At 51.1% G+C, this 20,905-nt stretch overlaps 6 protein-coding genes across 6 annotated transcripts; 3 read left to right on the top strand and 3 right to left on the bottom strand.

The window, feature by feature from the left end:
* Positions 1 to 1,918: 1,918 nt before the first annotated feature.
* On the top strand, positions 1,919 to 2,662 carry Asppvi_007758 (histone deacetylase complex subunit SAP30 Sin3-binding domain-containing protein; the record flags this gene model as incomplete). Its single annotated transcript, XM_043303641.1, has 2 exons — positions 1,919 to 2,149; positions 2,219 to 2,662. 2 exons carry the CDS (start codon positions 1,919 to 1,921, stop codon positions 2,660 to 2,662), a joined length of 675 nt encoding a protein of 224 aa, XP_043159576.1.
* Positions 2,663 to 3,461: 799 nt separating this feature from the next.
* Positions 3,462 to 6,593, bottom strand: bro1 (putative signal transduction protein BroA; the record flags this gene model as incomplete). The annotated part of the gene is made up of 3 exons (XM_043303640.1): positions 3,462 to 4,577; positions 4,637 to 6,233; positions 6,316 to 6,593. 3 exons carry the CDS (start codon positions 6,591 to 6,593, stop codon positions 3,462 to 3,464), a joined length of 2,991 nt encoding a protein of 996 aa, XP_043159575.1.
* A 795-nt stretch (positions 6,594 to 7,388) lies between these two features.
* On the bottom strand, positions 7,389 to 9,176 carry Asppvi_007756 (putative mitochondrial DnaJ chaperone (Mdj1); the record flags this gene model as incomplete). The annotated part of the gene is made up of 3 exons (XM_043303639.1): positions 7,389 to 7,566; positions 7,637 to 8,877; positions 8,964 to 9,176. 3 exons carry the CDS (start codon positions 9,174 to 9,176, stop codon positions 7,389 to 7,391), a joined length of 1,632 nt encoding a protein of 543 aa, XP_043159574.1.
* Positions 9,177 to 9,600: 424 nt separating this feature from the next.
* Asppvi_007755 (endopeptidase La) lies at positions 9,601 to 13,067 on the top strand (the record flags this gene model as incomplete). The annotated part of the gene is made up of 3 exons (XM_043303638.1): positions 9,601 to 12,556; positions 12,633 to 12,850; positions 12,912 to 13,067. The coding sequence occupies 3 exons, from the start codon at positions 9,601 to 9,603 to the stop codon at positions 13,065 to 13,067; spliced, it is 3,330 nt and encodes a 1,109-aa protein (XP_043159573.1).
* A 2,494-nt stretch (positions 13,068 to 15,561) lies between these two features.
* Asppvi_007754 (protein kinase family protein) lies at positions 15,562 to 18,252 on the top strand (the record flags this gene model as incomplete). The annotated part of the gene is made up of 1 exon (XM_043303637.1): positions 15,562 to 18,252. The coding sequence occupies one exon, from the start codon at positions 15,562 to 15,564 to the stop codon at positions 18,250 to 18,252; it is 2,691 nt and encodes an 896-aa protein (XP_043159572.1).
* Positions 18,253 to 19,099: 847 nt separating this feature from the next.
* Positions 19,100 to 20,598, bottom strand: Asppvi_007753 (CobW family GTP-binding protein; the record flags this gene model as incomplete). The annotated part of the gene is made up of 5 exons (XM_043303636.1): positions 19,100 to 19,450; positions 19,516 to 20,038; positions 20,096 to 20,192; positions 20,308 to 20,391; positions 20,445 to 20,598. The coding sequence occupies 5 exons, from the start codon at positions 20,596 to 20,598 to the stop codon at positions 19,100 to 19,102; spliced, it is 1,209 nt and encodes a 402-aa protein (XP_043159571.1).
* Positions 20,599 to 20,905: the final 307 nt, after the last annotated feature.

Genomic DNA, 20,905 nt, shown 5'->3' with positions numbered 1-20,905 from the left:
GACAGATTAATTAAATTAGTGGGTTCACATGCTGCAGAGCTACAGAGCTGCAGATAACCTGGGATTGCATGATTTTGATTCTTCTCAATCAAAAATATTCAAAAATACCGTGACAAAAGGGCTTTGTCTTCTCCGTACAAGAAGTACAGACGCTCAGACAGGGAGGGAAAGGGACCGGATAATGACCGGATATTGCGTCATGTCAATGATTTGCAGCTAGTCCAGGAGTCGAGACATGGGCCTACCTAAGTGGCGGCCTTCTAGACGGCAATCTCCCGCTCCAGATCCTTGATCAGTGGTACGAGCGAAAATTAGAGTGCAAACTGATATCACTGCAGTCTGCAGCAGTGCAGCACTTGAAAGAATTATTGCAGAGTAGAATTGAGTAGTATTACAATTTACTTCATGACGCTTTGTACATAGTTAATACTTGTACCAAACAAGCGAGATCACAGATCCAAAGCCAGCTCAGCTGGGATCGGACGATTTCGGGGAGAAGCCGGTCTTTTCCCGGCCTGGGGCGAATTGCGAATGCAACTACCAATTTGGAAGGGTCCCTCCGCAGTACGGCGTACCTGGAGAGAGTTCCAGTCCACATGCCGTATTTTATTTTCCATACCGTACCGTTTTTGAGACCACTACTCCATTTTTAGACTAGTCGAACATAGGAAAGGGAAAAGATCCGGAGCGTCGAAAGAGGTTCCTCGGTGAAGAGGAATTTTCCCCCGTCTCTTTCCTCCTTCAGACTGGAGAGTAAGACTAAAGGATTTTCTGTTCTAGTCCTCTTCGGCATTTCTCCGGCATGTTCTTCCCGAGTGAGTGTCTTCGAAAAATTTTCTTAACTTGCCGAGTCTGTCCCGATCCCGTGGTGGTCTGAGGCAATCTCCGTGGTCAATGAAATTTATCGTCAACCGGTAGTTCTCCGCTAGCAAGTCTTACTTAGGCTGTGTACTGGGGTCCAATCCTGTTCTCTCCGTAGGCTACCTGAGCTTACCATTCTAGGTAATCATGTAACTATTCCGGATTCAGGGGATGCACTTCCATAACTCAGTGTCTGAATTCTGGCTCCCTGATTCGCGAGAAATGACTCATTGATTCGAGGCACCATGTTCTACCCATTTGACTTTCTCGTCTTGACCTTCTCTTTGAGGATCCGAAGCAAACGCAAAGATAGCGGTGAGCAACAGGTTTGGACATTTTATCTACTCATCAGGCACCACCGCAAGTTCACGAAAACAATCAAGCCTTCATATCGATACGGTACACCACGTCACGATGAGCAGTTGAGTGTCGTGCTTTTGCTGCAGATTGAAATTGCAAGTCCATGCGTACACCTCTCTGTAGACATTTAGTCCCTCCCAACTTCTTGATGAACAAGGGGAACGATACTCCAAGCCCAAAATAGCGCCACTTCACGTGCGCTTGAACAAAGCCCTAATCATCAGCTTTAGCTGGCGTCATGCCCACAACTCTCTCAGACTGATGTCTTATGCTTCAACTTTTCCTTAGGATCAACTCCACCACTGATCACTGTTCGCAATGCGACAGATTGGATCTTCTTTTTTATCCTCGATATGCTCATGGTGACTGTCGATGAATCACATAATTAGGGCTGATGCCGTCACTTACCCTCAGCTACTAAGCCTAAAACAGCCATAGATGTCGCGCCTCGGTATTCTGCCGCGTGTCGCCGCCCGGCGTCGAGCCGAAGTTGTTCCTGTTCATTCTTTTTATCATTTAGAAACGACTCTTGGCGATGATGATGGTTTGCTTTCGTTGACGATCTAGCATGATCCTCGATTGTGTTCTGTGATTGTCCTGAAGACAAGCTCGTTTCGCTTGTCCATAGCTCAATCAGACAACATCTTTGTTCCCGTACAATCTCCCTTCTCCTCCCTCATTCTTCTCTTCCCCCCAAATGGCTCCCCCGCGACAGCGAACCGCAGGTGTCCAGGATGACTCTCGATCGGAAGCATCCAATGGCACGCGGGAGCAAAAGTCAACGACTTCAAAGGGCCGCAAGGTGGCCGGAGCCTCACTGGCGGCGCTGAGCTCCGCCTCTAGTCGTGAGGTCAAGGTCACTACAGCGGTTGCCAACGTCACCAGTGCCCCCGCCAATCCAGGCGACCAGGCAGACGATCTGCCCAAGGTATCATTGCCAACTGTCTTGTCCATCGGAGTCTTAATCAACCTGCTAACCTGTGACTACCTGGCGCAGATCCAATGGTCCGAAATGTCCCTCGATTTCCTCCACTCCTACCGCCACGCCTACAAACTCCCCTCCCCCAGCGCCTTCTCCAGCGACTATTCCCGCATCCTCCTCTCTCAAGGCATCGGCCTCCTGTCTCCCACCTCCATCGCCGCCCAACGTGCTAAGCTCCAGCAGCAAAATGAAACGAATGGCACCAACGGCATCACCGGCCATTCTCTCTCGGGCCGTGCCCACCGTCGCAAGGAACACGGACTCGGACCACCGGAAGAAAAAACCACACTGAATCGCACCATCGGCCAGGGCCGTGTGAGCAAGACCCAGCTGGCGATAGCGGTCCGCAAGCATTTCAACAGCGCCGCGCTGGCCGAGCAGGAAGCTATCGCTCGCTTTCTCTACAAGGTCCGAGAAGAAGGCAGGGGAAGACAGTTCCGGTTAAGGTTCCAGCCTTAGCTAGCTCGTCATTCTTCTTTTGTCTCTTGTTGCCACGACTTTTCCCCCTGTTATGGGGCGGATGGTTCAGTCGATTTCTGCTTTCCTTTATCGGCGTTGGGCTGGAGCTTTGTATAACTGGTTGACTGGTCGGGCAAATTCTTTTGCGCTTACTCTTTTTTTCTGGGGCTTCCCACATCTCATCGCTCTCACTCATCCACGCGAGCATTTCAGCATTTCCCCTTTCTTCGTGATACCCCCTGAGTTTGTCGTTCTTTTGTGTGTTTGCTTCGTGTACGGACATATTGCTCCCATAGTTGTCTAGTCTCGTTACTCCTACGGCTTGCACAATTGCCGGTTTGTCTGGCAACATGATTTGCGCTGCAACTGCCATGGACATTTCTTTTCTACCTGCAGGATACGGTTGACCTTGTTCGATGTTCTCTTACTTGTGGTGTATGTATGTTCCCTGCATGTGCCTCTGCATAGCTGCGTTGATACTATCACGCATCTTCCGTGTTTGTATGGGATGATCGGTCAATGTAAGATTATGGTGAGAGAACTCTCAAACACCGTGACATTATTTATAAAGTTCCGCTGAACAATAGCATCATGATATAATTATGACAGAATACTTGAGAGAAAATGATATAACTCGCGACGACGCGGAGTAAGAACAAAGATTTGACGGACACTACGGCAAAAGCATGAAAACCACAGATCATATAGCCAACGCCAGAATGCGAACCATCCAACAGCCCCTCCCAAATGTCTATCATACTTCATGATGGCTAATAATTGAGATCCGTACCCGAGAGCCTCACTTCCACGCGTTGAGTCCCGCCCACGGGTCGGCTGAGGAGGATGACTGAGACTGCGACTGCGCCTTGTGATGTTGACTCGTCCCGTACGGCCTGTTTTGTGCGTATCCCCCGGGACCGGACGGGTATGGTCCTGTAGAGGGTGGGTAGGATGGTTGCTGCGGCCGCGGCGGCGGTGGAGGGGGCACGTAGCCTTGTGGCATGAACTGTGATGGAGCGGTTGGCGGTGCTGGATTCGAGTACCCGCCGTAGGGAGCGGGTGTGGACGAGTAGTATTGCTGAATGGGAGGAGGAGAGATTGACGGGGGTACTGGATATGCCATCGGGTTGTAGCCTTCGGACAACGGCGCTGCAGCGCCCTGTTGGAACGGCTGCCCCTGCATATAAGAGACTCCGCCTGGAGGAGCGGCATATTGACCACCGTAAGGTGCGGGGGAATGGGAGAGAGGAATGCCATGCTGTTGGCCAGCAACACCAGGCGCAAAGTGTGGTGACATCTGAGGAGAGGCAATGCCCGGACCCGGATACCCGGGCGTCTTTACGGGTGGTGGAGGGGATTTGGCCTTTGAAGGGGCTGTCGATGGTGAGGGAGTAGACGCAGGTTTTGGCTCGGTCGACAGGCGCTCCATGAGCTGCCGTAGCTTCTCTCGTTCTCGGTCCTCCTGCTCCGTTGCAGTGCTCGCCTTCTCCCGCTCGATCTGCCCAAGGAGTTGAGCTCCTTCGGATCGTCGGTTGTTGATAAACGTTTCAACATTCTTCTTCAGGCTGTCCACTGTATCACCCATTTCCGTGTAGAAAGTCTGCGCTTGCACGATTCCGGAGAGCAGACCATTGAAGGCATCGTATATCTTCTTGTACCGGGCCATCACTGTGTTCCGTTGGCGAGTGATGGTTTCATATTTCGATTGCTCAGACCGTACGCGCTTATCCTGAAGCAAGTCCCCGTAAACCTTGGTGAGTTCCTTCATTAACGCGGCCTGTTTGTGATTGGCTTGGAGCAACCGGTTCTGGTGTGGACGAAACTTCTCCAACTCGGTCTCAAAAAGCTGACTTTCTTGTCCAGCAATTGACTTTTTGTTCAAGATCAAGACATTGGAAATATCGTCATTGTGAACCTGCATTTTACCATTAGAATCAGCACAAGGGCTGCTGACAAGGTTCGGAGAATGTGTACCTTTTCTTTCAAGTCTTTCAGCACTTGAGACCGTTCCCGCTTCACTAGATTCAGCTTCTTCAGAATGGATTCCACCCTGGCGATTTGTTCTGCCACCGAAAGGCTTCCCTCGTCGTAAACGTCATCTAGGAGGCTCCCCTCCTGAGTGGATGTATACGGACTGCCGACTCCATTCTTGCCCTTTCCGTGCTTCGATCCGGCTTTGATCATTGCGCGCTGAAACAACACATCAGCCTCGTTTGTTTCTCCAGCAGAGCGCATTTCATCGAAATCCGTCTCGTACTGTCTGAGGGTTGCTAGGAGCTGCGAGTCGCTGGCACTGGCCTCGTTGATGGTGTCCCGATACGTCCGAATGTCACTGCGTAGCGTAGTATTGAGCCTGGCACTGGGTTGCTGACTCCAGTCTGCCCCGTACTTCGATCGCATTTTTTCGCATACGCTCTCCTCTAGGTCAAGTTGTTTTGAGCATTGGTCTAACTGTGAGAGTATCTCGCCTTTTCGGTCCTGAAGGGTGTCAAACGCCTTAGCGAACGACTGATGGCCCGCTAGTTCCTGGCACCACTGTCGGAACTCGTCGTCGACCGTCATTTCTTGGTCCATGCCACCTTTGAGGATATTGAGGCTTCCCGGGAGTTTTAAGTAGTCAAGGCTGGCAGCCATCTCGCTGTCCGCTGTCTCGACCTTTTCTGTTTCCGCTCGTATCAACTTGGCCTTTTCTTCGTCATAGAGACTAGCTGTCTCCGTCACGGACATCGGGACGAGCTTCTGGAATATATCTGGTCCGATGATACGTTGAATGTCCTGTCCCTGGTAAAGTTCACTCACGGGGATGGCCTTCGCTGCCGGTAGCTTGGCTACAGCGGACAGGCCAGCTTCGTTGGGAACGGGCTGATGGTAGATGAAGTCGTTGTCCTTCACAAAGGTGACCAGTTTGGCCTGCACATTCGCCTGGTGATATTTGATGGTGTCAATGAGACTGGCCCCCGACTCGGAAGTCAGGTTCGAGTTGGGCGCGACCGACGTCGGGAACGACTTGGCCCAGCCTATTGCTGCAGTCGAGTTTTTGTCAGCCAGCTGCAGCCTAGCGATAGCAACCCCGTGGGAGTTGCTCTCACTGTCCGCCAAAGCTTGATAATACGAAGCCACCGACGCCATGTGAGCCGCTTTCGCCTGGACAACGATGTTCCATGACTTGTCAAAGACACCCTTGGCATACTCCTGAATTCCTTCAGCGGCCTGCGAGTAAAGATAAGCCGCTTGACTGGCCAACTTGGCGAGGAACCCGGCTTTCTTTTGGTCCGCCACTTGTTTCTCGAGGAAGACCTCCTGCGCCTGACCAAGTGTAATGTTGATCAATGTCTTGACCGTCTCCCGGTTAAGGTCGGTCGAAGGGGCGTGTAAGAAGTTCTCGTTGATGTACGTGAACATCCCTGCTGATGCCTGGAAGGAATGGTATGCGGTTTTCAACCCGCTCTCTTCTGCGCGGTTCTGGTTGGCTGCATGACATGAGAGGACGGCGGAGATATTAAAAATGATCGACGCCTTTTCGTAGGCCAACGAGTACTGAGAGGTCGGTTTGTGGGTAAAAGCATCATACCTGTCATGGGACGATTATGCGTCGATCAGCAAAAGTGAACGATTCAGCCAGAGGCGCCCGTCAACGAGCTGGGAAGCCATACCATGTAAAGGAGATTTTGATGTGATTTTCATCGACGGGGAATCTCAAGTCCAAAAGCTCAAGCTGCCCATAATACCGGTATAGTAGATCGCGGCCCGTCGCGCTGTCCTTTCCAGCACCCCTCATGTCCTGTCGTAGGCGGTTGAGGGTTGCGCATTCTTGATTGTATCGTTCCGGATCTTCCCCGTAACTCTGTCTAATATAATCCTTGAGAGGCTGAATCCAATCGATCTCGTTGGTCTGCTTTAACGGACATGACAACATCGGAGACTGAACCATGATGATCGCTTGGAGCGGGGAACTCCCATCAACGCGCAGAGAGAGGTTCGAGGTATAAAATAAACCGGATCCCGAGTTAACAGCGAGCAATGCAGATATTGAATGGTGGAAGATGGGGGTCGACGTATCGGGGACTGTGATGTGATGGAGCTGTGCTGCTGTGGGGTAACCAGGAAGGGGCCACGGCCTAATGTATGTTAGTCCAGGGAGCCAAGATATATGACGAACATGGTGGAAACGGTGAGCAGACTGACAGCTAAACAATATAGGCGCAAGAAGCACAGTCTACGCAGCAAGCAGAATTAACAAGAGAGGGTCGGAAGAGCTCTTCTGGATGAAGATAGAGGGGCAATGACTGCCTAAATAGGCGGAATTGACTGAATAATAGTGCCGACCGTCAGCAGAGCAACAGAAGCTCCGGATGGGCGCCAAAGCAGAAACACTCAGTGGATTCGCGGCTGGATACTGACGTCAATTCAAGTGAAAAGTAGAGATGTCTTTCTTTATGTTGCAGCTCAGCTAGTCCTATAGTACATTCATGCATGCTCACATACAAGCCAGAATCCCCCAATAATTTCTCGTCTAACCGTCCATGCAGCGGTCGAAAAGGAGGTATAGACAGACGCCGGAATACATCCCACCATGATGATGAACAGGAACCACAAACAAAACACCATCTCGCCGGCGCTATGATATATATCCAAAAGAAAAGAAGTTTAATACATTTCAGAAAATGAAGTAAATCCATAGTATGCAAATTTCAGCTGTACAGGTCGAAGAGCTCGGGCCAGCGGGTTATTTGCTTTCCTTGTCGCTCTTTTTGGCGTCGCCAGACTCTTTCTTGCTTGGATTGCTGGCGGAGTTCCCACCGTCGCCGTTCTTTGTGCTATTCATGAGCTTGTGCCAGGCGGACTTGAGGAAACCTTCGTTCTTCTGGGACTCGTTGGGGGCGTTGCCTGCTTCTGATGGAGGGCTATTTCGTGCACGTACCATGGTCAGCATTTTCTACCGAGGGGGAACATTTTGCAACCAATCATCCTTACTTGTCTTTCCCGACGTTCATCGTCCGTCGAGCAGTCTTATCGTTCATCTCATCGGCAAGGACTTCCAGAATCGTGCGCTGGTTGGCCGTCAAGTACTTTGGCATGGCGACCTTGAACTCAACCTTCAGGTCACCCGTCGGTGTGTACCCTCTGGCCCGACCTCCCAGCTTCTTCATGCCCATTCCGGAGAGCGTGATCCGATCGCCAGTGCCGGTTCCGGTGGCTACCTTTACTTTGACTTCGCCATCCAACGTGGGTATGGTCACTTCACCGCCTAGCAGAGCAGTGGTGAGGGGAATGGAAGCAGTGTAGAGGATGTCGGAACCGGAGCGACTGAAGCGATGGTCAGGCGCGACCCGAATAGAAACGTAAAGATCACCTCGTTGAGTGCGAGAACCAGGGGTGGCTTGCGTTCCTGTAGGAGGCGCGTCTCCTTCGCCTGCCACCCTCAACCGCATGCCGTCCTCAACACCACCAGGGATGTCGACCGTGATAGTTTTCTTGTCCCGGACGACTCCGTTACCTCTGCAAGTACCACATTCAGAACCCCGAGGAACGATCATGCCTGCTCCTCCACAAGCATCACAAGTGGCTGCCACCTGGAAACCACCCTGCATGAAGTGCACACGAGTGCCAGAGCCGTTGCACTGGCGACATTGGGATCGCTTGGCACCCTCTTTCAGGCCGTCGCCTTTGCAAGTACCGCATTCAGTTAAGGGCGTGATGACAACTTCTTTTGTTGTACCCTTTGCAGCCTCCATGAAGGAGATATTGGTCTGGACCTCAATGTCCTCGCCTACCAAAATTTCCTGGAAAGGGCTGCGTCTGCCTCGGCCGCTGCGACGTGCGCCGCCCGTAAAAGCACCGAATAGATCCTCGAAATTGATATCTGCAGCGAAACCGCCAGGGAAACCCCCACCAAACCCGTGAAAGCCACCAGCACCGGCGAACGGGTGACCACCAGCTGCGGCGTTGGGATCGAAGCCGCCGTTTTGATCGAACGCGGCGGAGCCGAATCGGTCGTAAGTCTCTCTCTTTTTGGAGTCGGATAGTAGTTCGTAGGCTGACTGAGCCTCCGCAAACTTTTCCTTTGCGTTCGGGTCTTTATTGGTATCCGGATGATATTTTTTTGCCAATCCATAGTAAGCCTTTTTGATGTCTCCTGCCGAAGCATTCCTATCCACTCCTAAAACTTTATAAGGATCGGGAACAGCAGCAAGAGCCGCAGTCGTATGAAAGCTCTGTGAAGAAGAATTTGAGTCAGCAGCTATTCAGATACAATCCCGATATAGATACCATGCTGGACAAATAACCGACAAGAACTTACCCTTGCCGAGATGATCGAGGGGAATCTCCTAGCATAGACGCCATCACGCGAACGACTCCCGTTGGATGCGATCGCCGAGACATGGTAGGTTCGAACATGAGTCGATGATCGGACTTTGTTCGCTGGGGTCTGATTTGAGCATTGTCGTGAAGTCCGCAACAGACGAGCGGGGATAGCCGCAGCTTTAGGCATTGCCGCGGCAGTGGAATTCATGTTGGATATCGATGGTGTAGTGAATGACTGAGGATATTGACGGACCAGATAGACAGGAGCATAAAAAAGCAATGGCGCTAATGTAAAGAGGACCTGACTACTAGGCAGGGGAACATCGCAATCGAAGTTTTGCCGAATCTGAAGCTTTGCGGTCTTTTAGAAGCTTCTCGAGTCGGCTGTTGAAAAAGTTCCCCGAATCCGACCGGAGAAACGATGATGCGCTGGGTGCTGCTGATGATGAAAGCACCTGCTTAGCTACCGAAAGTGTCACTCGACTTCCGTTGAGTAATGCTTTCTCTGGTCTTCCCCTACTAATTTTGCACTCTACAGCTTCTTTTTCTCGCTTACCCTCTTCGTTATAGATATACAACGGAGTTTCCTGCATACCCCTTCTCTACCTCCTTTCGTTCCTCGATACAATAGCATGCTCCGCGGCCAGTCACTCCCCTGGAGAGCCGCGCTCCACCAGACGCCACGGCCGTTAGTCCTTCGACCTCTACTTCCTTTCGCTCGAAACAATGCTTCTGTACGTTCGAACTTGAGTTTATTCCGCCTCTCTCGCTCGCCCTCACTGTCTCCGCGCGCCTTTTCTACGAGCTCTATCCGACGAAGAGAGAAGCCTCCATCCGGGGAGGAGAAGGAAGACTCAAATCTGCAAGAGCAGAAGGATTCGAACGAACAAAAGGACGGCGACCGATCCCCTGAAGGTCGAAGAAGGTCACCCGACTCCAGCGGGAAGGAACCGGGAGCTCCGACATCGGGCTCTGGACGGCGGAGAGATAAAGTAGTGGGGGAGAAGGAGCAGCGAGGAGTGGAGGAAGATGCAAAGAAAGAAAATGGTGCCATAGAAGGGAAGTCGGATACTACGGAGAATCCGTCTCCCATCCCTGTCAGTGGAGGGAGCTCTTCGGACTCGAAATCTTCTGCGAGCAACGGCGGGAATGAAGATGGTGGACGGAGGGGTAAGAAAGGCTCAGGCGATAGGGCTTTACAGAAGCCATCCGTTCCAGAGGTCTATCCTCAGGTCATGGCCATCCCTATTGCGAAGCGGCCTCTGTTCCCCGGCTTCTACAAGGCGATTACCATCCGAGACCCGAATGTAGCAACAGCAATCCAGGAGATGATGAAACGAGGACAACCGTACGTGGGTGCCTTCTTATTTAAAGATGAGAATGCCGATGGCGATGTGATTGAAAATCTTGATGATGTGTACGATGTTGGAGTGTTCGCTCAAATTACTGCTGCGTACCCTCTTCGTGGAGAAGCCAGCGGCGTGACAGCCGTCCTTTATCCTCATCGTCGCATCAAGATTTCGTCTCTTCTTCCTCCTGGTGAACAGACTAAGCCTGGCAACGCTGAGGATAAGGCTCCCGAAAAGCGGGGAGACGTTGTGGCGAGCTTTGAAGAGGGCGGGGCCGAAGCCGCCCCTAAGGATCTCTACGAGCCTACTTCTTTCTTGCGCAAATACCCCGTCAGCTTGGTGAATGTGGAGAATTTGGCGGAGGAGCCTTTTGACAAGAAGAGCGCTATCATCCGTGCGGTGACAAGTGAGATTGTCAACGTCTGCAAGGAGATTGCCAGTTTGAACCCCCTCTTCCGTGACCAGATTTCCGCATTCTATACCGACCAGTTCCCGGGTAATCTCAGCGATGAGCCAGCTAAATTGGCCGACTTTGCCGCAGCAGTCTCTGCTGGAGAACTGCATGAGATGCAAGAAGTTCTGGAGATTATGAACATTGAAGAGCGACTTCCAAAGGCGTTAGTAGTGTTGAAGAAGGAACTGATGAACGCACAGCTCCAGTCTAAGATATCCAAGGATGTCGAGGCAAAGATTCAGAAACGTMAACGCGAGTATTGGCTGATGGAGCAGATGAAGGGCATCAAGAGAGAGTTGGGTATTGAATCCGACGGCAAAGACAAACTGGTGGAGAAGTTCAAAGAAAAGGCATCGAAATTGGCCATGCCGGAAGCTGTCAAAAAGGTGTTTGACGAGGAGATCAACAAACTGGCCCACCTTGAGCCAGCCGCATCGGAATTCAACGTTACTCGGAATTACCTTGACTGGCTGACTCAAATCCCATGGGGTCAGAAGAGCGTGGAGAATTTCGGTATCAAGCATGCTATGACTGTCTTGGACGAGGACCACTACGGGTTGAAGGATGTTAAGGACCGTATCCTTGAATTCATTGCGGTTGGAAAGCTTCGCGGGACTGTGGAAGGCAAGATTCTCTGCCTTGTAGGACCCCCAGGTGTCGGAAAGACCAGTATCGGGAAGTCGATCGCCCGAGCTCTGAACCGGCAGTATTACCGGTTCTCCGTTGGAGGCCTCACGGATGTTGCTGAGATCAAGGGACATCGTCGGACCTACGTGGGTGCGCTTCCCGGCCGTATCATTCAAGCCCTCAAGAAGTGCCAGACCGAGAATCCTCTGATTCTAATTGATGAGGTGGATAAAATCGGACGAGGTCATCAGGGCGATCCATCATCGGCCCTGCTCGAACTCCTAGACCCGGAACAAAACTCATCCTTCCTCGATCATTACATGGATGTTCCAGTCGATCTATCGAAGGTTCTCTTCGTTTGCACGGCCAATGTTACGGATACCATTCCTCGGCCTCTGTTGGACCGCATGGAGCTCATTGAGCTGTCCGGTTACGTTGCGGATGAGAAGATGGCTATTGCTGAGCGTTACCTTGCACCTGCTGCGAGGGAACTCACGGGTCTGAAGGATGTCGACGTTACGCTCCAGAAGGACGCTATCGAGGAATTAATCAAATCGTATGCCCGCGAGAGTGGTGTTCGAAATCTGAAGAAGCAGATTGAGAAAGTCTACCGCAAAGCGGCTTTCAAGATTGTCCAGGATCTTGGCGAGGAGGTTCTTGGCGAAGACAAGGCTCTTACTGACGAAGGTAAAGCCGCGCAGGAGGAATCGAAGAAGGAGACCGAAAAAGGAGATCCTATGGATCCGCCTACCGATCCCGAGAAATCGACAACGGAGACTCCACGTCTCGCGCTCAAGGTCCCTGAGAGCGTGCACCTCAATATCGGCAAAGAGAGCCTTACTGATTACCTTGGTCCCCCTGTCTTCACAGCGGACCGACTCTACGACACCTTCCCCCCTGGTGTTACAATGGGTCTGGCCTGGACCAGCATGGGCGGAGCCGCACTGTACGTCGAGTCAATTCTGGAGAATGCTCTGACTCCCGATTCACGACCTGGTATCGACATCACGGGAAATCTGCAGCCTGTGATGAAGGAATCCACGCAGATTGCATACTCTTTTGCAAAATCGGTCTTGGCTAAGCAGTTTCCGGAGAACAAATTCTTTGAGAAGGCGAAACTCCATATGCATTGCCCTGAAGGCGCTGTTCCCAAGGATGGTAAGTCGAGGGAAAAAAAAAATTTCTTAGCCCATAATTACCCTTTCTTCGATGGAGGTCTGACAAGTGGATTCAGGTCCGTCTGCCGGCATCACCATGGCCACTTCTCTTCTTTCGCTGGCGCTGGATCACCCTCTCGACCCGACAATAGCAATGACAGGAGAACTGACCGTGACGGGCAAAGTTCTTCGTATCGGCGGCTTGCGGGAGAAGACGGTGGCTGCTCGTCGTGCTGGTGCGAAGAAGATTATCTTCCCTGCAGACAATATGTCCGACTGGCTAGAGCTACCGGAGGTGAGCAGAATCCATAATATATTCTCTCTTCGGCAATTCATCGAGCTGACAATATATGCAGAACATCAAAGAAGGTATTGAAGGCCATGCAGTGAGCTGGTACTCGGAAGTGTTCAACATTCTTTTCGCCGAGCTCGACAGGGACGCGGCCAATAAGATTTGGCAGAAGCAGCTTGCAGGGACGCCAAAGAAGGGACCTCGCGAAGAGGATGATTGAAAGAGATCATGAGCAGGATTCCAACGTCGCCGTAATACAAAAATCGGCCGCTGCTATGCTATTATCTCACGTTGATTCATTGTGATTGCTTTGATGTCTGAGGCGTTCATTATGGGAAGCATGGGTCCGGAGTTTATGTTTCGTAGATTTGGGTTGGGACTAACGATTTCGCTTTGACGGTGTCTACAAAGCAAACCTCGTTTGGATACAGCATGTTGCCTTCGTCTCTTCTGGACTATGACCAGAGAAATATGGGCGCCGACTGCGGCCAGAGGGATTCATGAAAACTATCTCCACTCCTCAAGAAAAGGTCTTTGCGACGGGTTTGTCCCGGCCGTGTTGCATGGGAAACGTGGGCGGTACAGTGCATCCTCAACTACTTGTTGGAGAGGTTCTGTCGTCGTCATGTATGTATATATGAAGACATGGTGGGTTCTTGGTCTTGCCAGCTCGACCTGGGAAGAGGCAAGCCTGCCAGTGAAAATATCATACCAACCTATCATATTCACAAGCCAGAAAAGGATATCCTCGTACTATTGCCAAACCGGACCGGGAAACTGTTCAAAATGGTCCTGTGCCGATGCAATTCTGACTATCAGACGAAACCTCTTTGACCTGCTTAACTCGCTCAGACACTAAGATCGGCTCGAATAGGCTGCTCATGAACAGAGGAAGGGTTCTTTAGGTCCTCTGAGCTTGGAATGACACTGAGATGTACTAGTAGTACACCACACTTTAGGTCTTGTGTATCGCTGATGAAGTAGTACGATTCGGGAGTTGCATCTGATGTCAAGCTGGAGAGCAGGAGAGGTAAGTGATTGATGTTGGATATCTTTCTGCGTTGATTGGATGCATTGGCTGGGTTCTGGTCGTTCTATGGAAGCATCACTTTGAAACTCTATACTTTATCTAATAGATGACACCGGTAACTATAATCTCAGCCTCGTTTTGCATCTTTTCTTTAATTTGCTTTTGTTTATTTTCCGGATTTCGTGTTGTCAAGTATTTGGTGATCCACCATGGTCATTACCGACCTGCACCAGTAGGTTTGTCGCGGTGTCTTCGACTGTCTCACCATGCGAGTAGAGCGATACGCTGGTTGGGTCAACGCCATCGCCATCATCATCAGCATCATCATCTAGTCTGTATGTGATGGATGGGAGAAGTACAATGGACAAATGGGGTATACGCTGTAGAGCGCCAGCACATGAGAATACCGATATCATACGCTGAATCCTTTGGTGGGAAGGCTAAGGTATCTACATACTCCGAACAGCCAACTGAAGCAGGCGAACTAAGGCTTCGAGAAAGATTTGGGCTGTGCATTAATATCTACCTAATGCATCAGGAAGAAAAGGGATGCAGGTCCACTGGGTTGTTTTGCTATCACTGCGAATTGGATACCGGATTCGAATTACAAGGCTGTTGCAATTGAGTATTTACCGAGATATCTTAGTTATCTATCCGTGGTGCGAGTGAAAAGATGATGCCTTCGTAACTCTTCTATACGGATATGTCAGGCACATATCAGGCCGCCATACAGCTTCAATAATGTTCCATTTGTGCGTTTGGTAGTGAGTGTTAGTCTAATATCTATCTTAAAGGATGTTTGATTAACATAATTTCTGGTGATCGACAATCTTCTCTAGGATTTCTTTTGTTGTTTTTTGTTTTTCTGTTATTGCTTCGTCGTGCGAGACATCTCCAGCTATCCTGTTTTATACTCCACACAATTGACGGTCCCAATGAAAGGACTAATCCAGGAGGAAGGAGGGGTGACGGATCATTAGTTGGCTTTGACTGGAATTTTTATTATATTACTGCTCCAACCATTATCCTTAGTTCAGTTAGATGTCAAGAAAGAAGACTTGGATCTAGACGAGTAGACGCCTTGCAGCAAGCAGGGCAAAACCACCATCAAACTGTTGCCCATTGGCAATTATCCATCCATCATATCTTTTTCCTCTTGCATCTTCAAGTATCGAGTCTACGTATCTATCTATCTATCTGTCCGTCCGAAGACTGCTCAGTTCCGTGATTCTTCTATCCCCGCCACAAGAATTTCCCAGACTCCTGATGCCCTTCACCTTGACTCATTCTACCTCGCCCTCATTGTTCGATCCTCATTAGGCAGTCAAGAAGGAAAAAACCAACCCAGCCACAGCCCAAGCTGGCACGGACGAAGCAAATTTTCATACGACCTCACCGACTTCTCAAGGGAACAAGATAGAAAACAGGAAAAAAATTTTTCTTGTTGATTTTTTGGGTTCTTTTTTCCCAATCATCTTTTCGCTTCTCTCTCTTTTCTATCTTTTTCCTCTATCTTTAGGTTGTTCGATTAGACAGGTGAAAAACCGGCTGCAAGCACCAGTGAATTGATTACTATCGTCCTTTCTCCCAGTGTCGGCCTCAATTCTTATGGACGTCGGCAATCCAGTTGGCGGGGTGTTCAAGTCGTTCCTTGCACGACAGTGGAGCGACCGAATCGATCTGTATGGCCATCTCCATCGCAGACAGTTCATATAGCCCCACGAGGCACCTGGGTTTTCTGCTTGACCCAGAAAAGGTCAACCCTCGCCCCAAACAGAGCATGTGGCATCGACTCGGTCTTCGAAGACTGCTGGGCCGTGATGATCGCGACTTATCCTCCCAGTCACCTTCTGGTGACTCCTCACCTTCCGCAAACCCTTCTTCAACTGCAAACAACAGCGGCAATGCCCACCATTCCTCCAAACCCCACGATAACCTGACCCGCAGACTTTCTCGCAGGGTAGGTGTCGGTCTGCCCCGTTCAACAACATTCAAGAGACAGGATTCGGAACGACGAGATCGTCTAGCCCCCGTCGAACCAGAGCCCCGTCGTGCCGTTTCCGCCGACCGTCGTTGCCCGTTGAGCGCCCAGCGGACCAGGTCCCCACAGCCCACCGTGGACCCCAGATTGTCCGCGCCCGAGGTTCCATGGCACGACCACGCGGAAGAACCCACGGTGGAGGAAGTTGAACCACCCGCGACGACGAATGATGACAGTGAGGTTATGTCCGATTGGAATCTGTGTCCCGAGGTCGCGGATGTGCCCCAACAGCCGCCGGAGGATCTGATTGAGATGGAGTTGGAAAAGCGATGGATACTGAATCTGAGTATGCATTTCCGTGACCGGTCGGAGCGCGAGAAATTTTTCGTCACCTACGCAGAGGCCCCCAACCGATGGCGCAGAGTCACCATCTCTTGCGATTATCGGGGCGCTCCTCCCGATTCGCTCGAGCAGGATCTGAAGGAATTACGCTACCAGCGAGACAAGTGCGCTCGAATCTACGAGTCCATCCGAGAGTCGCTTCCAGAGATTCAGTTTTACGACACAGTCACGAACCTGAAACTGGAGACGCGTGATGGCCGGCTCCATGTGCACGTCACCGAAGACGTAAACGAAATCATTCCCTACCCTCCGACCTCCTGCATCGGCCATTTGCCGGAGGCTCGCCTTGTCCCAGAATACCAGCTGCATTTCGAGGCGCATCTGTCGGGCTTCGTGTACAATGTCCGACTGGATGGCAAGAACTATATCAAAAAGGAAATTCCCGGTCCCGACACGGTCGACGAGTTCCTCTACGAGATCAACGCTCTACATGCCCTCAACGGTTCACCAAACGTCATTCAAGTGGAAGGGATTGTTGTCAACGAACGGCGAGATGTCGTCAAGGGTCTACTTATCAGCTACGCTGAACAGGGGGCATTGGTTGACATTTTGTACGAGCAGCGGGGCACAATCTCCTGGGAGCGGCGAGCGCGGTGGGCAAGGCAAATCGTCCAGGGCCTGGGTGAGATTCACGAGTCCGGATATGTGCAAGGAGACTTCACATTGTCGAACATCGTGGTGGATGCTGATGACAACGCCAAAATCATCGATATCAACAGACGAGGCTGTCCTGTGGGATGGGAGCCTCCTGAAATTGCCGCCAAGATCGAGAGCAACCAGCGAATATCCATGTACATCGGGGTCAAAACCGATCTTTATCAGCTAGGAATGACTCTGTGGGCGCTGGCCACCGAGGAAGACGAGCCTGAACGGCAGCCTCGGCCCCTCTTGCTGGGCGAGGAGGTGAACGTGCCTGATTGGTATCGCAGGATCGTGTCAATCTGCTTGAGTCCTTCTCCTCGACACAGGCTCTCGGCAAAGGAGCTCCTGGTCTTCTTCCCGCAGGAGCTTTCAACAGCACCGCAATACCAATCGACGCATCTTCCGCACGGAGGCCTGGGGGTTGGGCTGTACAACAGCCCGTTACCTTTATACAATGCTCGTGCCATTACTACAGCGGCACCTTTTGCCGGTCCAAACAACCGGGCATTTTATCAACCTGGCCATTTCCATGAAAGAGCAGTTTCTCTGGACGATTCAGGGTCTCAGCTATATGCCAATAGCGTAGAGTCCTTTCCCGCATACGCTGGGGAAGACTGTTATAGTCTGTCACTAGACGACGAGAAAGTGCCGACCACAAATGAACAGTCAAACTCCATGCACGAGTATGCAGCCGACAATCGGCCCTGTGAGGTGACATTTGATTCTCGAAATTCCCAGTCAAATGGCCAACGCCCTCACTCCTCTACCGATAGAGGCGTACCGGAAAGCAAACTTCGCAACCACAACCCCGACCATGGCGGAGCAAATGAGAGAGGACGACACTCTAGCGGGAGAGACTCTATCCATCAAGCATATCCTGTCGATCAATTAGCGAACTCGTTACATTTCCAGGTTGACCATATCCCGGCGGAGCTGGCGGGTGTCGCTCGAAATCCGGCCTGCTCCTCAGGCAGCACGAGAGAACCATCTTCAAAGTCGATGAAATATCATACGTCCTCTGCTTCATCAGCAACAACTCAGTCTACTCATCCACATTCCTCCTCGACGGTGGACCTTGAGTGTTCCTATATCCCGAAAGAAAACTGGTCCACCGAAGCGTCAACATACGCCGTATCATCCCTTCTACATTCAGTCTTACCAATCAACCCCGCATCGAGTGTAACGAACCAAAAATCTACGGATCTGAATACAAACCGAATATCACAGTCGGCCATTCGCTCCGCTTTCAACTATCCAAAGCATGGCCTCTTGGAGCAAACACCCTATTTGAGCGAATCTCATCTGCCCATCAACCCAGCAATCCCCAACAGTTCCTCGGCATCAATATGACAGTGGGTGCATTCTTAGAAAATAAAAAAAAGCCTTTCTCACGACTCAGCATTTCTTCCCAATGATTTAGCCAGGCCTCAGACCCAAGGCCTCAAAGTGCTCGATACCCTTGATACACGTTTTTGCTCGCGCTGTACAGTTACCCCGTTGGCGTCCTTTCCCATATTTTCTCACTCTTTCGAATGGACGAGACTCGCGGAAAGTCGATAAAGGCGAACCTGGAGTTTTGGTTTCTACTATTCAGTCTCTTGTTGGTACGGCTCTTGCGCCATCATTGAATAGAAATCAACCGCAACTGTTGCTCATACTTTTTTGAGATGCCAGGGCATTGGAAGTTGATAACATTTACTTCTCAGAACAGGACCACCGTTGTCAGATTACGACCTGCGATTTAGAGATGTGCCTAATTTCTCTGCGGTGCCAGGTCCTCATTTACGATCTTCTCATGATATACGATTGGCGGATGTCATCTGATGCTCTTTTCCCTCTGCAAGTGGTTCCATTGTATACTTTTCCGACGTCCGTGTCATTCTTTTCTCTTTCATGAAGCTGTATTTATCCTATCAAAATTTTAATTGATGCCCTTTTTTTGCAAAATATATGGATCATGCAGGCTGCAGGTACGTCGGAGGAGCTGGCGATTGTTCCCTGGTAACTATTTGGCAACTTATTGAGCTGCCCTATAAGATTTGCGGTCTGTGGGACTACCTCATTCGGTGAAGCTGTTCCTTCGCCGCTTCGGCCTTGCCGCGTGTCTGCTCGCCGCTGGTAATAGAATGTCTCGCGGAGGACTTGTACCACGAGGCGCGAGCTCTCGCTTGGCTATATCGCGCCTGTAACCACTGCGCTACTGTCCAGCCTCCAGGAACGCCTCAAAGTTCCTCCGCCACGGCTGCGCATCCTGTCCCAGACCACGGCCGATCAGAACGAGCTTGCAGTCGCCGCCGCCGCTTGTCTTTGGCTCCGAGTCTCGGATCTCGAAGACTTCCCGAACAGCCTGGATGATCTTACAGGACCCGTCTTGCAGGACTAGAATGCCTTTCAGACGATGGATCTCGAAATTATCAAAGTTAGAAGTATCTGTATTGTCCTTTACTGGGATTTTTGATTCCCATAGGATGGACTGGAGCCAGGCGTCTACCCGTGAGACCTTGTCGGCTGGAATAGGGGGTATGATTATGGCGATTGTTGATATTGCCTGGTAGGATATTGCAAATGGTTAGCGATGAGAAATTGAACGTTGCGGGTAAATGTTAGTGTTACCGGGTCGATGTGACTGTGTCCCTTGGCACCGAAGTCCAGGCTATCCAGGTGGTCGTAGGCATGGAGATCCAGCACGACGCCCTCAATCTGCGGTGTCCTGCTGTGGTCTGTGACGTGGATTTTGGCGACGCTGTTGATCGCCAGGATGCGAGAGCGGACGTGGTCGAGTTCCTCCTGGGTAACGAGATCCGCCTTGTTTAGGATGATCACGTCCGCGTGGGAGATCTGCATGTGCGCCATGGAGAGCACAGGCCCCGAGTGCCCGTGGCCCTCGCTCTCATTTCCGTCGGTGTGGCTGGATGCGGTTTCCTCTGGCGCGGGCTCGTCCAGAAGATGGAGGATGTTCTTCGCGTCGACTAGCGTGACGATTCCGTCTAGGTAGATGGAGCTGCCGAGGTTATCGTCTACCCAGAAAACGGGCGCGAGGTTGCCCGGGTCGGCGAGCCCCGTTGTCTCTAGCAGGATGTAGTCGAATGTCCCCCGGCGCTCCATAAGTGACTCGATGGCCATGACGCCGGAGTCTCTGGCGCCCAGCTGCTCAGTCACCTTGTCTTCGGAGCTTGGGGGGAGCAGTGCTTACTTGACGGAGCAGCAGATGCAGCCGTTTCCGACTTCCATCCACTCCGTGACTTCTTGGCCGTTCTGGTTAACCGTCAACGGCTTTTCGATGTCCGTCGCTGGGGGTTGAGTTAGTTTAATGGCTGAATTGTGCCTTGCCATGCCGACTTACAGTCCCCGAACTCTAAAAATACATATCAGTCATGTTTCTTCACATGATCCTGGACAACAAACCGTTCATGATCACGGCTATCTTTTTGCCATGTTTCTCACTCAAGATGTAATTAAGTAAAGTAGTCTTGCCCGCACCGAGATAGCCTTGTTGCATGTGAGCCTCAAGCATAAGAAGTTCTTTTCTGATAAAGTTATACCAGTTACCAGAGTTATGGGCACGCGATCCTGTGCCGGCGTGTCTAATGTTGTAGATGGTGTCTTGGAAATATTGGGCTTTTCTGAGTCCGGTAGCGCGGACACATCCACCAGCTCTGGGGGAGCATCATCATCGTCGATAATATCTGCTGGCATGGTTTGAGTTCGGGATGAACGCTTCACTCAAACGGTCTATAAACTATGAAGCGATTACCGTACCTTATTCTTGCGGGGAAGAATGACGTCCGTTCCTGGAGCGGAGGCAGATTAGGGCTCAGGGCTTCCCCGGTCATGGGCTTGGGGCTACGGTAGCCTTAGAGCCTTGCAGCCTAAGGATCCTGGCGGTGGTCTCGGCCATCGAGCTCCGCAGCAGTAGCTCTCCATCAATCATCACCAGCATCAGTGTCTGGTGGCCGCCGTCATTACACTGACAGGCCGTGCCTTGGGATTTTTATTTTCATTT

This window comes from Aspergillus pseudoviridinutans (assembly GCF_018340605.1).
Source record: "Aspergillus pseudoviridinutans IFM 55266 DNA, scaffold_5, whole genome shotgun sequence".
NCBI lineage: Eukaryota > Fungi > Ascomycota > Eurotiomycetes > Eurotiales > Aspergillaceae > Aspergillus > Aspergillus pseudoviridinutans.
Note: the sequence above shows the minus strand (reverse complement) of the source record. Positions and strands in the feature narration are given on the sequence as shown.